The 15,405-nt window shown below is 42.9% G+C and overlaps 1 protein-coding gene across 1 annotated transcript in view; it reads right to left on the bottom strand.

Moving 5' to 3' along the window:
- The window catches only part of abcc10 (ATP-binding cassette, sub-family C (CFTR/MRP), member 10), a 133,504-nt gene that overhangs the window by 79,343 nt on the left and 38,756 nt on the right, over positions 1-15,405 (bottom strand). The window contains exons 7-10 of the mRNA XM_043675575.1: positions 13,475-13,554; positions 5,596-5,767; positions 3,512-3,610; positions 2,734-2,923 (exon numbers count right to left, since the gene is read on the bottom strand). Of these exons, the coding sequence (XP_043531510.1) occupies positions 2,734-2,923; positions 3,512-3,610; positions 5,596-5,767; positions 13,475-13,554 (541 nt within the window). The remainder of the gene's footprint in view (positions 1-2,733; positions 2,924-3,511; positions 3,611-5,595; positions 5,768-13,474; positions 13,555-15,405) is intronic.

Raw genomic sequence — 15,405 nt, 5'->3', positions numbered from 1 at the left:
GCTTTTGCCCGAAATGTCGTTTTTCCTGCTCCTTGGATGCTGCCTGACCTGCTGTGCTTTTCCAGCAACACTCTAATCCAGACTTGAAATAAATGCAGTTTAATTTATTAGTCCTACCTTGTCCCTGCCTGCCCTGACTGTTTGACTCACTTCTGTTCTCAGCTGTACCCGTCTCAGATCGATCTCTTTCCTCACCACCTCACCCACCCCACCTTACTAGTTTAAATCCTCCCAAGCAGTTCTAGCAAATTTCCCTGCCAGTATATTAGTCCCCTTCCAATTTAGGTGCAATCCGTCCTTCTTGTACAGGTCACCTCTACCCCAAAAGAGATTCCAATGATCTAAAAATGTGAATCCTTTTCCCATAAACCAGCTCCTCAGCCATGCATTCATCTGCTCTATCCTCCTATTCCTGCCCTCACTAGCTCGTAGCACTGGGAGTAATCCAGATATTTCTGCTCTTGTGGACCTCCTTTTTAAATTTCTGCCTAACTCTCTGTAATCTCCCTTCAGAGTCTCAACCTTTTCCCTTCCAATGTCGTTGGTTCCAATGTGTCCAACTTCAGGACCAGCTGACCCATCGTCACTGACCAAAGCGACTTAGACAATTGATGGCCACAGCCTAAGGTATCTCCGCCCTAGATATAGGGTAGATCAACAAGTGTTGAGGGGCAGAATGTAGTCTCAGAGAGCTGTTTCCTCCAGGTGGAAGACCAGACTAGAAAAGGAGGAGGAAGACCAAGGGAAGAGTTCCCTAACCCCTCTGATTCAGTGCAGATTGCTGCCTCCACAACTTTAAAGAGACCAACACATTCCACCTCAACTGCATGTTTGCACTCAGGGGTCAGTAATCCTTCCCCAATTATATACTTTTCATTGTCTAATTAACTAATATTTCTAAACTCCTGCTTTTGAACCAACTTACAAAGCTATCAGATAAACGCTAATGAATCAGTGACTGCGTATATTATGTAAGTGAGATCACAAGCCCCACCAAAATTAACAAAGGTTCGGAAATGCTTTTTCCCAAAGGCACAGTAATGAGAATTGGATGACAGGAAAAAAACACAAACAACAAAGTCCTTCCTTGTGCTCAGCTCAACAACAGAGTCAAAATTAGAGTGGTGCTGGAAAAGCACAGCAGGTCAGGCAGCATCTGAGGAGCAGGAAAATTGACGTTTCGGGCGAAAGGCCTTCATCAGGAATCTGAGGAGCAGGAGAATCAACATTTTCCTGATGAAGGGATTTTGCCCGAAACGTCGATTTCCCTGCTCCTCGCATGCTGCCTGACCTGCTGTGCTTTTCCAGCACCACTCTAATCTGGACTCTGATCTCCAGCATCTGCAGTACCCACTTTCATCTCAACAACACAGAGGCCAGTTTTCAATAATTCCCCTTCAATGGGAAGGCTGTGTCCCTGCAAGGATGACAAGAGAAACTTCAAGCAAACCTCCTATGAGGGACTGTCTCAGGGCAAGCAATTTCACAGGGATCAGTACAAATGAGACAAAGTCACCCTAAAAAAGAGCCTTACAATTGCAGATTGAGTATTACTTCTTTTGTGAAAGCACTGCAGCAGAAAAACCCAGATGGAGGTCAGCACTTAGTTCAGCATTTTCTAAGGGCAACCTATACCAAACACAGAAGTTAGCCAGACATGGCGCAGCTGCTGAAGCTCCCCAGGCACCAAGAACCGGTTCTACGGATGTCCATCATCAAATCAGGCTGTTTACTCATGAGACAACGTATCGTTGGTGATGAAATCATTTGTAGCGCAAACCTTTTTTTTATTTTTTTTATGGCAAGTGATATTATTGATGGTCCCATCAGAGACTAGCATTCCATGCAGAATTTCTTTCAATTAACTGAACTTAATGGGGGTATAGATTACATGGAGGTCATCCTGAACTTGTAGCAAACACCAGCTCAGCTGAGGATGCAAAGGAATTCGAGACAGTGCATAACAGGTTGACGGGAATGGTTCCAGGATGAGGAGTTCCAGTTAGGCAGATAGATTGGAGAAGTTGGGATGGTTTTTTTCTTGGAGAGGAGACAATAAGAGGAGATCTGATCAATGTCTTCAAAATCAGCAGAGCTCTGGACAGAGTGGATAGGATGAAACTGTTCACATGTCTCAGGATCAAGAACACAAGGGAGCACAGATTTAAACTGGTTTGGAAAAAATGCCAAAGTAACCGGAGGATAAACATTTTCACATAACTGGTGACTAGCGTCTAATATCCACTGTCTGATAACATGTTGGTAACAGATTCAACTGAGACATTCAAAAGGGAATTACATCATTTTTTGATAAAGATTAATGAGTTACAGGGAGAAGAGTAAGGAATGGCAGAAGATGAGATGCTCATTTTGAGTGCCAGCACAAATGCAATGGCCCGAAGAGCTGGTTTTTGCTCTGTAACAATTCTGCCATTCTATTCGTTCACTGAATTTCAATTCCATATCTTGCCATGGCAGGATTTGAACTCTTCTCCAGTGAGCATTAATCTGAGTCCCTGGATTACTTGTCCAGTATTATTAACACTGCAGTACCATCTCAACATACTTGAACAATAAGAACACAACAACAAACCCAAGTTCATATTGCCCTCTCTGAGAGAGCCAAATGACACAAGCAAATGCAGCATAAACTGAGGACTTAAGATGGAAGCCTACAGGCCCTTACAGAACAGTACCAGATATCTGTATTTAATTTGGGAGTGAATAACTCACCTGTCTTTACAATCCTTCCATCTTCCATTAACACTACTACATCAGCCATATCCAAAAACTCTGTCCGATGTGTACAAAGGATGACAGTTTTATCTTTCAAAACTCCCAAAATACATTTTTCCAACAGGTGTTTGGCTACATCCTTATCTACGGCAGCTAATGGGTCATCAAGGAGGTATAGTTCTTTCTCCTGGAGAAGACAACAAGGATTAGTGAGTTTGAATTAATTTTCTTTATTACATTGCTAGGCATCCCCCACACCTCCCAACCCCAGAGTCTCAAAATCAAATATTAAGCAAAAGATTGGTAAATATATCTGTATTCATGAGATTAGACAACAGCAAAACATGGTGTCACAAAGCATCTCCTCACTCAAAGGATTGAGAAAAGCTGAAATATTCTTGATCAAAAATACTGTTGAGTCTAGGTTGATTGAAAAACTTACATGTGAGAGATAATTTGTTCAGACAAAGAATATGGAGAAAAGATAAATGGACAGATCAGCTAAGACTAAACTGAAGACAGAACCAGCTCTCTACGATGAATATCACACTCTATTCTTGCCATTTGTGTATGCGTCATCTCAGTCACTTGCAATTTGACATGAATTCCTCCAAACTTTCCCTCCCAGGTCATTCCATTTGGGAATGCCTTGCTTTTCTCAACCTTTCACAGGTACACAAACAAGGATTTTCCAACCGTGCTGGCCGTTAGCAATTACAAATCTCCCCTCTCTTTGGTTGTAAATACTTGAACCCTGTAAAATAACTGAAGTTACCATGTAAACAGCTCTGGCTAGGGCGATACGAGCTTTCTGTCCACCACTGAGGGTCACTCCGCTCTCACCAACTTCCGTCTGATCACCATTCGGCAGAATCTAGATCCAAGTAACAGTTAGAATTAAGATCTCTGTCGCAGTTCTGGGTTAGTGTGATTGAAGACTCTAAATACAATGGCAATTTGTGATTGAACAGCATATTCCATCCCATGGAAAAACAGAGCAGGTGTGCAGGAATTGCAAACTGACATCGAATAAATGAGATTGGAAAGGCCAACACATGTATGAATGATCTGTGTAGCAGAAATGGATTTCAATTCTAGGGCACTCGCATGAGTCCCACAGACAGAGAGAGAACTATAAACTAAATAGTGGGTTCAGCAATCAGCTTGGGAAGTTGGGCCAATTAGCCTTGAGAAGACAGCAAGGCAGCAAGAAAGGAAGTGATGATCACAGAATGGCAGGAAGGGACAGAGCATGCAAACTATTTGTGCACAAGCAGATATGGTGAGGGGTAATAACAATAAAAAGATAAAACCAAAGGCTCTGTATCTGATTGTACCAAGCATTCATAACAAGATAGCTTCCAGGGACCAGTTGTGCAGTTCTGCACATTACAGGAGTGACATGGTAGCACTGGAGAGGGTGGAGAAGAGATTTACCAGGATGCTGCCTAGGCTGCAGAGTTTCAGTTCTGAAGAAAGGCTGAACAAACTGAGATTGCTTTCCTTCATGCAGACAGGATTAACAGAGAATATGATTCGGACGTTTAAAATTATGAGGGACATAGGTCATGTAGACAGGAAGAAAGGTTATCTCTTCCTGTGAGAATCAAAGACCAACTGCAAAGATTTAAGGTAAAGTGAGAAAAAACTGTTTTCACACAGGTGCTGGTGGAAATCTGGAACTCACTGCCTATAAGGGTGGCAGAGGCAGAAACCCTCAGAACATTTAAGAAGTATTCAGATATTAATTATTCTTTCACAATGTCCTGGTATTTTCAAACATTTATGCAAATAAGTCTCCAAGTCACTGTACATTTGAACATTCTTTAAAACTATCAATGAATCCATTGTGCATCTCACTCTACATCAGTTCACATCGCTCTATTGGATTTCATTTGTCACTGAGGTGGCCATTCTGTGAACCCATGTTCTATTGTAGTTAATTGGTGTCATCCTCATGATGGTTTACCATGCCTCCAAAATTGATATCATCAATAAATTTTAAAAATACATTCTGTATTCCAAAATCCAAGTAAAATATAATCCTTTTCAAAAATACACTGGTCAAAGCACCGATCCTCGGAAAACACCAATGTGAACCATCCTCAATACCGAAACAAAACATGTCATGCTATCTCTTTCTTGAACCCAATTACTTATCCAAGCTGACACTGACCCGCCTCTTCCATGTACTCCAATTTGTTAACTAACCTTTTATGTCATACTCTGTGGTTTAGGCTGTCCTAGAATCTATACAGACACCATTCTCCTCAAAAACCTTCTGTTTCTTCATCAGAACATTCAAATAGTCAAACACAATCTATCTTTTACAAATCCATGCTGGTTCTCCAGAATTAACTCAAACTCTCCAAAAACTTGTGAATCCCTGATTTGTGTTTTCAAAAGCCACCCCAGCACTGATGTTGATCTTACAAGCCTGCAGTTTCCAGCAACAGCCTTACACCTTGCCTGAATGACGGTGTCACCTTCTCCTCAAATCTTCAAATACCTCCCCAGCATCTAGGGAAGATTGGAATATTATGATGAGCTCTTCCACTGACCCCACTCAAGGCTCCCTTATCAATATCAGTTGCAAGGTAAATTGCTGCTGTTTTGATGATGGGAAAGATAGGCAGGGGGAGGAGGAATCAGCTTGTTTCATTTGATGAGGTGTTTTTCTAATGGGTGCTGGTATTTACGCTGTGATCACCTGTGACATTGACACTACAGATTTAGAAAGAGAAAGTGTCAGTAAATTTCATTAAAGTCACCCAATTACATCAATGAAGAGTCTGGATCATTACAACTAGAATTACTCTTTGTATTTTAGACATTATAAATAAGTTATAAATTTCTTACATTAAGATCCTCTGACAGTGCACAAGCTTCAATCACATCTTGGTACTGCTTGGCATCGTACTTATTTCCAAAAAGGATATTTTCCCGGATAGTGGTAAACTGAATCCAGGGTTCTTGAGCTGCCAGGCCAAAGCCTTTATTTTGCGTTGAGATATACACTTCTCCATCAAGCCTACAGACAGTGAGATAAGAGGGAAAAAAACTTTGAGTAATATAATGCAAATCCATTCATCTCCACCAAACATCCTAAAGCTTGTAAACTGAACAAAGAATGTACATGTGAGAGCTCCAAAGATAAAGATTCCTTCAGAGACTAAGTCAAAACCAACCTTACAGAAAAAGAACATCCAAGGTTGAATGATTAACAAGGACAGCAGAAACTAATGTGACCATCACTAAATTCACCACAATCAGCTTCCTTGGATTTGAAAGGACCATATCAGTACTGTGGCTACAACAGCAGGTCAGAGGCGAGGTATTTTGTGGAGGATATCTTACTCACTATCTCCCCAAAGTCTTATACCATCATCAAGACAGTCAGGAGCATCATGGAACACTCCATACTTGCCCATACTTTGAAGTTCCAAAAAATATTCAAGACGCTCAACAGCATTCATCCAGATTCTGGATCAGTGGTGCTAGAAGAGCACAGCAGTTCAGGCAGCATCCAAAGAGCAGCAAAATTGACGTTTCGGGCAAAAGCCCTTCATCAGAAATAAAGGCAGAGAGCCTGAAGGGTGGACAGATAAGCTAGAGGAGGGTGGGGGTGGGCCCTGGGGTTGAAGTGTTCCGAGGCGGAAGATGAGGCGTTCTTCCTCCAGGCGTCTGGTGGTGAGGGAGCGGCGGTGAAGGAGGCCCAGGACCTCCATGTCCTCGGCAGAGTGGGAGGGGGAGTTGAAATGTTGGGCCACGGGGCGGTGTGGTTGATTGGTGCGGGTGTCCCAGAGATGTTTCCTAAAACGCTCTGCTAGGAGGCGCCCAGTCTCCCCAATGTAGAGGAGACCGTATCGGGAGCAACGGATACAATAAATGATATTAGTGGATGTGCAAGTAAATCTTTGATGGATGTGGAAGGCTCCTTTAGGCCCATATTCACAAACATTCAATATTCAGTTCATATTAGAAGCGAATCACCGTTCCTTCAATGTTGCTGGGTCAACATCCTGTTACACCCAGCCCGACATTACTGTAAACATACTGACACTCCAAGGTCAAGAAAGTCAACAATGAGGTGGGCTCTAAGCCACTTAATTACAGAAAGTCAAATAATTTTAGGAAAAACAGCCAGGCAAAGCTTTAATACAGAAACTGAAGGGTCCTTAGTTTCAGACAAGCTCATTGGATGATACTATGGGGCTTTGTCCAGGTGGTTGCCTACCAACACTTTTTGGTACAAGTACAGAAACTGCTGGAAAAACTCAGCATGTCTGGCAGCACCTGTGCAGAGAAGTCAGAGTGAACTTTTCAGATTCAGCAACACATCTTTCAGAATCCTTTTTGGTCTTGGTTTATGCTTAAAAAATCTAGGGAGCCAGAAGGAAAAAATCCTCTCAAGCTTATAAGAAAAACAAGTTTCAGCCTCCGTTTTTAGATTGAATTATTTGAGAACCTGATGAAGTTTCCACATCTCAGTCCCTTCGTTAGCTTGTATAGCCTTAAAGCTGAACTGTGATCACTTTCCAAAGACTTTGAACTAGCTTGATATGTGTAAGTCACAGTCTTGATTGGAAGACCTGTTATTATCTACAGCTTTCAACAATTTAGTTTCATCAACATGAAGTCTGATGGGTGTATTTGTCAAATTCCATTTTTTGTTTTTCCAGACAATTGCCAACAAAGGTGTTTTTTTTTGCTCTGCTGAAATATAATCAATGCATGGCTGTGCTGTACATGGTGTGGATGTGAGTATGCTTCTTTTGGGATGAGAAGGATTGTGTTTGGATTGTGGATTACAATTTAAATCTTAACCAGTTTTGGCACTTCTTTTTTAAAAGTTATTATTTATGTTAAATGGATTTTTTTTTAACTTCATTAGAGGAAGTTAGTACAGTGTATGTGACTCTTCCTGTGGATAGCAGTACTCAAAGTGAAACATAAGGCCATTTTGGTGATTGAGTCAAAACATTTGTACTGTTCCATTTTTAATGGTGTGACTTGTGGACCAGTGGCGTTTGATAATCAAAACATTCCTCCTGTCATCGTTGTACCATCTCCTTCAGCCTTGGTTGCAACACTTCCCAATATTTAATTGGACAAAATTACTGTTAATGCAGTGCTGGATGGTGCAGAAACAGTCTGGCAATTTGGATGCAAACATTTTAACAGGCCGAGACAGGTAAAGGCAGGAAGAATATTCCCGATGACTGGAGGATCCAGAAACAAGGCTACAGTCTCAAGATATGGGGGAGGCCATTTTGAACTAAGATGAGGAGAAATTTCTTCATCCAGAGAGTGGTGAGCTTGTGGAATTCTCTGTGACAGAAAGCAGTTGAGGCCAAAGTATTGAAAGTTTTCAAAAAGGAATTGTCCTTAGGGCTAAAGGGATCAAAGAGTATGGGAAACAACTGGGAACAAGGTACTGAGGTGGACGATTGGTCATGATCACAGTGAATGGTGCAGCAGGTTCAGAGGCCGGGTAAAAACAATGACTGCAGATGCTGGAAACCAGATTCTGGATTAGTGGTGCTGGAAGAGCACAGCAGTTCAGGCAGCATCCAAGGAGCAGCGACATCGACATTTCGGGCAAAAGCCCTTCATCAGGAATAAAGGCAGAGAGCCTGAATGACCTACTCCTGCACCATGTTTCTAAATTTGAGAGATCAGCTGGAATCCCTGCCTCCCAAGCCCCTTTCCACCCAGCCAAAGATCAGGTACCAAAGCACTTTCCATCCAGTCACTGATCAAATAGCCCCAGCAGGGGCCGGTTAGAACCCTATAAACAAACACATTGACTGGATCCCATTTACCAACCCCTCAGAAAAAGAACTGGAAATTACATCACCACAGCAAATGACATCACCAATCCAAAAAAAAACTCAAATATATAAATAGAAAGCAGGAAACACCAGCAGTGCTTCGTCTGGAGGCTCACTGAAGATGCTACCTAGTATGGTGACAAAACATCTTAAAGTGAACCTTCCAGCTCAGCGAGCAAACCTACATCCTGAACCTTAACCTGAGCTACAAATCTTCTCAAAACTCAGGAAGAGAGGAGCTCAAGTGAATGTTAGATCCTTGGAGGATAAGGCTGGTGAGTTAACAGTGGCAAGTACAGAAATGGCAGCGATCTAAATCAATATTTTACGACAGTTTTCACAGTGGAGAACACCAGTACCATTCCAATTGTAACAGAAAATGCAGAGATTATTGAAAAGGAGGAACTTACAACAAACATCATCATTAGGGAAAAAGTACAGACCAAACCATTGGGATTGAAGGCAGATAAGTCTGCAAGGCCTGATGGCCTGCATCCTAGGGTCTTAAAGGAACTGGCAGCAGAGATAGTGGATCTGTTGGTTATAATATTCCAAAACTGCCTGGATATGGCAAAGGTTCCAATCGATTAGAAAAATGCTAATATAATGCCCTTGCTCAAATAGGGAGGGAGACAGAAAGTAGGAAACTATAGATCAATTAGTTGTACATGTGTCATTGGAAAATTGTTTGAAACAATAATAACAGGAAATTTGGAAAGTCAGAATGTGATCCATCAGAGTCAGCACAGTTTTACAAATGGGAAGTCTCGTTTGACTAATTTACTAGAGTTAGTTGAAAATGTACCAAGCAATCTGGATAATGGGGATTTTATAGATTTGGCATGTTTAGACTTCCAGAAGGCATTTGGTGAGGTACCAGGTCTTGTCATCACATGGGCTGCCAGCACAACCAACCCATTGTCAACCAATAACAGTCCCCATTAGTAACCATTCATTCTCCCAGGCTGATGTTTACCCACTCCTTTGTCTACCCAACTGTTTTCACTGTCTTTGAGGAGAAAGTGAGGTCTGCAGATGCTGGAGATCAGAGCTGAAAATGTGTTGCTGGAAAAGCGCAGCAGGTCAGGCAGCATCCAGGGAACAGGAGAATCGACGTTTCGGGCATAAGCCCTTCTTCAGGAAGAAGGGCTTATGCCCGAAACGTCGATTCTCCTGTTCCCTGGATGCTGCCTGACCTGCTGCACTTTTCCAGCAACACATTTCCAGCTGTTTTCACTGTCTCTCTGGGCTCATCTCCACCTATCATTTACTCCTTCCGCCTACCCCCCACCCCTTCTCCAGCATCAACACCAACCTTTTCCCAGCTACAACCAGTTCTGAAGAAAGGTCACTGGACCCAAAATGAAAACTCTGATTTCTCTCCACAGATGCTGTCTGACCTGCTCAATTTTTCTAGCAATTTCTGATTTTGTATCTCAATTATTTATAACTTGTAGAAATCACTTGGACAAAAGAAGAAAGGTTTGTTGCCAAATTTGTTGATGACACAAAAATAAGATAGGAAAATGAGTAATGGAGAGCACATAAGGAGGCTACAAAATAGACACTAGCAGGCTATGTGAGTGAGAGAGGACCTAACAAATACAATGTAGGAAAATGTGAATTTGTCCAATTTGGCAGGAAGAGTTACAAAAGTACTACGTTATCTCAATGGTGAGAGATTGTCGACTGCTGGTGTGCAGAGGGATGTGTGCGTCCTGGGACATGATTTGCAAAGAGCTGCAGGTACAGCAAGTAATTAGAAAAGCAAACACAACATCATCATGTATCAGAGGGAAGGAATACCAAGGCCAGAGGGTTGTACTACAGTTGTGCTGTGCACCAATGCAACCATTAAAGTACTGTACACAGCATTGGTCACATTATTTCAGCAAGTGCATAAATGTATTGGAAGCACTTCAGTAAATGTCTACCATACTCATACCTGCAGTGGGCAGCTATCTTACAAGGACAGAACTGACAGGCTGAACATCTGCCAGAGTTTACAAGACCAAGAGGCAACCCAATTGAAAGATATCAGCTCCCAAAGGTTGTGCAGAGCATGACTTCTCTGAAAGGAGAATCTAGAACTAGGGATTACTGTTTAAAAATCCAGCATCACCCACTTAAACCAGTGCTGAGGGGACATTTCTTTCTGAGGTTCCTGAGCCTTTGGAATTCTCTTCCGGAAAAAACAATGGAAACCAATGTTTTTAAGGTAGGGACAGATGGACTCTTGGTAAGAAAGGGGGTGAAGGGTTACCCGGAGAAGTTAGAATTGTGGATCTAAGGTTACAGTCAGATGAGCCATGACCTTATTGAAAATGGCGAGGCTAGCTCACAGGGCTGAATGGCCTACTCCTTCTCCTTGGTCGTGTGTTCCTAATTGTATCCTAATTTGAACATGCAAGATTCTTAGGGTATGTGCATAGAGGTTCTCTCTTTTACCTTATGTCGGTCATGAGTAAAGTGTTGGAAAAGATTTATAATCATCTAGAAAGGAATAATTTAATTCGGGATCGTCAACATGGTTTTGTGAAGGGTAGGTTGTGAGTTCTTTGAGAAGGTGACCAAACGGGTGAATGCAGGTAAAGCCGTTGATATGGTGGAAATGGATTTCAGTAAGGCATTTGATAAGGTTCCCCACAGTAGGCTGTTGCAGAAAACACAAAGGCATGGGATTGAGGGTAATTTAGCGGTTTGGATCAGAAATTGACGAGTTGTAACAAGACAGAGTGGTGTTGATGGGAAGTGGTCATTCTGGAGTTCAGTTACTAGTAGTGTACCATAAGGATCTGTTTTGGGTCCACTGCTATTTGTCATTTTTATAAATGACCTGGATGAGGGCATAGAAGGAGGGTTAGTAAATTTGCAGATGACACTAAGGTCAGTGGAGTTGTGGGCAGTGCCAAAGGACGTTGCAGGTTACAGAGGGACATAGATAAGCTGCAGAGCTGGGCTGAGAGGTGGCAAATGGAGTTTAATGTGGAAAAGTGTGAGGTGATTCACTTTAGAAAGAGCAACAGGAATACAGAGTACTGGGCTAATGGTAAGATTCTTGGTCGTGTGGATGAGCAGAGAAATATCGGTGTCCATATACATAGTTCCCTGAAAGTTGCCAACCAGGTTGAGAGGGTTGTTAAGAAGGCATACGGTGTGTTAGCTTTTATTGGTAGAGGGATTGAGTTTCGGAGCCATGAGATCATGTTGCAGCTGTACAACACTCTGGTGTGGCTGCAGTTAGAGTACTGCATACAGTTCTGGTCAGTGTAGAAAGGATGTGGAAGCTTTGGAAAGGGTGCAGAGGAGATTTACCAGGATGTTGCCTGGTATGGAAGGAAAGTCTGATGAGGAAAGGCGGAGGGACTTGAGGCTGTTTTTGTTAGGGAGAAAAAGGTTGAGAGGTAACTTAATTGAGACATGTAGGATAATCAGAGGGTTACTTAGGGTGGACAAGGAGAGCCTTTTTTCTCAGATGGTGATGATTAGCACGAGGGGACATAGCTTTCAATTGAGGGGGTGATAGATATAGGACAGATGTCAGAGGTAGGTTCTTTTCTCAGAGAGTAGTAGGGGCGTGGAACACCCTTCCTGCAACAGTAGTAGACTCGCCAATTTTAAGAGCATTTAAATGGTCAGTAGATAAATATATGGATGAAAATGGAATAGTGTAGGATAGATAGGCTTCAGATTGGTTTCACAGATTGGCACAATGTCTAGGGCTGAAGGGCCTGAACTGCGCTGTGATGTTCTATGGTCTATGCTCTAGACGTATTCAAGCAGCTTCCAATTACCAGTTCCTTCAAGCCTGAGCCAGTCCATATCCACTGTCTAAACCTGTCGCTCTAATCCGAAGCATCTGTAGCCCTCTTTAGAAATTCTTTAGGAATTCAAATTCCTGCAACTCAATCTCCTCACCCTCAAAAGTATAACTAAGAATAACTAGAGTAAAGGAGCTCCACAGTTCTTCTGTGCATGGGCGACAATAATTAGGAAATTCTCATGATCTCTCACAATAACTCCACACCAAGCACTAACTTCTATAAAAGATAGGGGAAGCATCAACCTATCAGTTCCTATCCCGGGAGAATAACTGTCCCAGCTTGTTGCCCATTCAACAAGTGCCTTGCAGATGCAAGAGGCAAATGGTCTCCTTCCTGATGAGCATTTCATTCTTCAGAATCTCCCCACAGCAATATTACCGAGATCAGGAACAAACCAAAACTTAAAAGCACAAATCCGCATCTCTCCAGCTCTGCTGAGATTTGCAGGAACATACTATCAAGTATCTTACCATAAAGTTAGGGAGATGAGAACAAGCAGTCACTGATGCAAAATTCAATATCAGGGCTTTCAGACAAACAGCAGATAGAATGCACACAGCCATGAGACGGTGAAATTCCCTTATGGTTCTGAGGCAGAAGCTATGAATGTAATGCTGCTGTGATGGAGAGTTTAAAGTGGCATGGTGCTTAATCATGAGAGAGGATGCAGGGTGGGCAACCTTTAACCCATCAAATTCTGAGGGCTGGAGGGGGAGGATCTCAGGGATGACTCTTCTGCCCAGACAGTGATTGATTAATGCCACAGCGACAGTGAAGGAATGGCAATCTATTTCCAACTCAGGGTGGAGTGTGGTTTGGAGGGGAACTTGCAGGTGGTGGTGTTCCCATGGATCTGCTGCTTTTGTCCTTCGAGATGGAAGTGGTCATGGGTTTGGTAGGTGCTGTGTTTCAGCTTTGCCCTTTACACTGAGGCAGTGGGCCATTCCACTCTTGAGGTTAGGGATAGTACCAAATGGGAACAGACTGAGTGGATGCACCCATGTGAAGGGTAAACGCCAGAACTGATGGGCTGAACGACTCATGTCCATGCTGCAATAAACATTTGTTTTATGAAGTTACCTGTTGAGTTCTCCCAATATCGCTGCTATCAGGGAGCTCTTGCCACAACCGACCTTTCCAACAACTCCTATCAGCTGCTCCTGCAGAAAGATTGAAATAGAATCTGTTACTTGAATGAATGTCTCCATTTAACGTGCTCTCAGTTCAGCACTGCTGAGGAGAAGACTCAGTGGGTAATCAACACGCTCTGTATTTCAATTCAAGACTTACTGTGGAAAGGGATCTGGAAGATATAGACTGTAGGGAAATAGATGGTGACATCTTGCAAAATGTCCAGATTACAGAGGAGAAAGTGCTGGATGCCTTGAAACGGGTAAAGGTGGATAAATCCCCAGGACCTGATCAGGTGTACCTGAGAATTCTGTGGGAAGCTAGAGAAGTGATTGCTGGGCCTCTTGCTGAGATATTTGTATCATCAACAGTCACAGGTGAGGTGCTGGAAGACTGGAGGTTGGCAAACGTGGTGCCACTGTTTAAGAAGGGTGGTAAGGACAAGCCAGGGAACTATAGACCAGTGAGCCTGACGTCGGTGGTGGGCAAGTTGTTGGAGGGAATCCTGAGGGACAAGATGTACATGTATTTGGAAAGGCAAGGACTAACTCGGGATAATCAACATGGCTTTGTGCATGGGAAATCATGTCTCACAAACTTGATTGAGTTTTTTGAAGAAGTAACAAAGAGGATTGATGAGGTCAGAGCGGTAGATGTGACCGATATGGGCTTCAGTAAGGCGTTCGACAAGGGTCCCCATGGGAGACTGATTAGCAAGGTTAGATCTCATGGAATACAGGGAGAACTAGCCATTTGGATAAAGAACTGGCTCAAAGTAGAAGACAGAGGGTGGTGGTGGAGGGTTGTTTTTTAGACTGGAGGCCTGTGACCAGTGGAGTGCCACAAGGACCAGTGCTGGGTCCACTACTTTTTGTCATTTACAGAAATGACTTGGATGTGAACATAGACAGTATAGTTAGTAAGTTTGCAGAATACACCAAAATTGGAGGTGTAGTGGACAGCAAATAAGGCTACCTCAAAGTGCAAGGGGATCTTGACAGATGGGCCAATGGGCTGAGGAGTGGCAGATGAGTTTAATTTCGATAAATGTGAGGTACTGCATTTTGGAAAGGCAATCAAGGCAGGACTTACACACTTAATAGTCATGTCCTGGGGAGAGTGCCACTGAACAAACAGACCTTGGAGTGCATGTTTATAGTTCCTTGAAAGTGGAGTCGCAGGTAGATAGGATAGTGAAGAAGGCATTTGTTTTGCTTTCCTTTATTGGACAGAGCAGTGAATATAGGAGTTGGTGGGAGGTCATGTTATGGCTGTACAGAATATTGGTTCGGCCACTTTTGGAATGCTGCATGCAATTCTGGTCTCCCTCCTATCGGAAGGATGTTGTGAAACTTGAAAGGGTTCATAGAGTCATAGAGATGTATAGCATGGAATCAGACCCTTCGGTCAAACCTGTCCATGCCAACCAGATATCCCAAATCAATCTAGTCTCACCTGCCAGCACCCGGCCCATATCCCTCCAAACCCTTCCTATTCATATACCGATCCAAATGCCTCTTAAATGTTGCAATTGTACCAGCCTCCACTACATCCTCTGGCAGCTCATTCCATACACGTGCCACCCTCTGCGTGAACAAGTTGCCCCTTAGATCTCTTTTATATCTTTCCCCTCTCACCCTAAACCTATGCCCTCTACTTCTGGACTCCCCAACCCCAGGGAAAAGACTTTGTCTATTTACCCTATCCATGCCCCTCATAATTTTATAAACCTCTATAAGGTCACCCCTCAGCCTCCGACGCTCCAAGGAAAACAGCCCCAGCCTGTTCAGCCTCTCCCTGTAGCTCAAATCCTCCAACCCTGGCAACATCCTTGTAAATCTTTTCTGAACCCTTTCAAGTTTCACAACATCTTTCCAATA

Source organism: Chiloscyllium plagiosum, chromosome 3 (assembly GCF_004010195.1).
Source record: "Chiloscyllium plagiosum isolate BGI_BamShark_2017 chromosome 3, ASM401019v2, whole genome shotgun sequence".
NCBI classification, from domain to species: domain Eukaryota; kingdom Metazoa; phylum Chordata; class Chondrichthyes; order Orectolobiformes; family Hemiscylliidae; genus Chiloscyllium; species Chiloscyllium plagiosum.
Note: the sequence above shows the minus strand (reverse complement) of the source record. Positions and strands in the feature narration are given on the sequence as shown.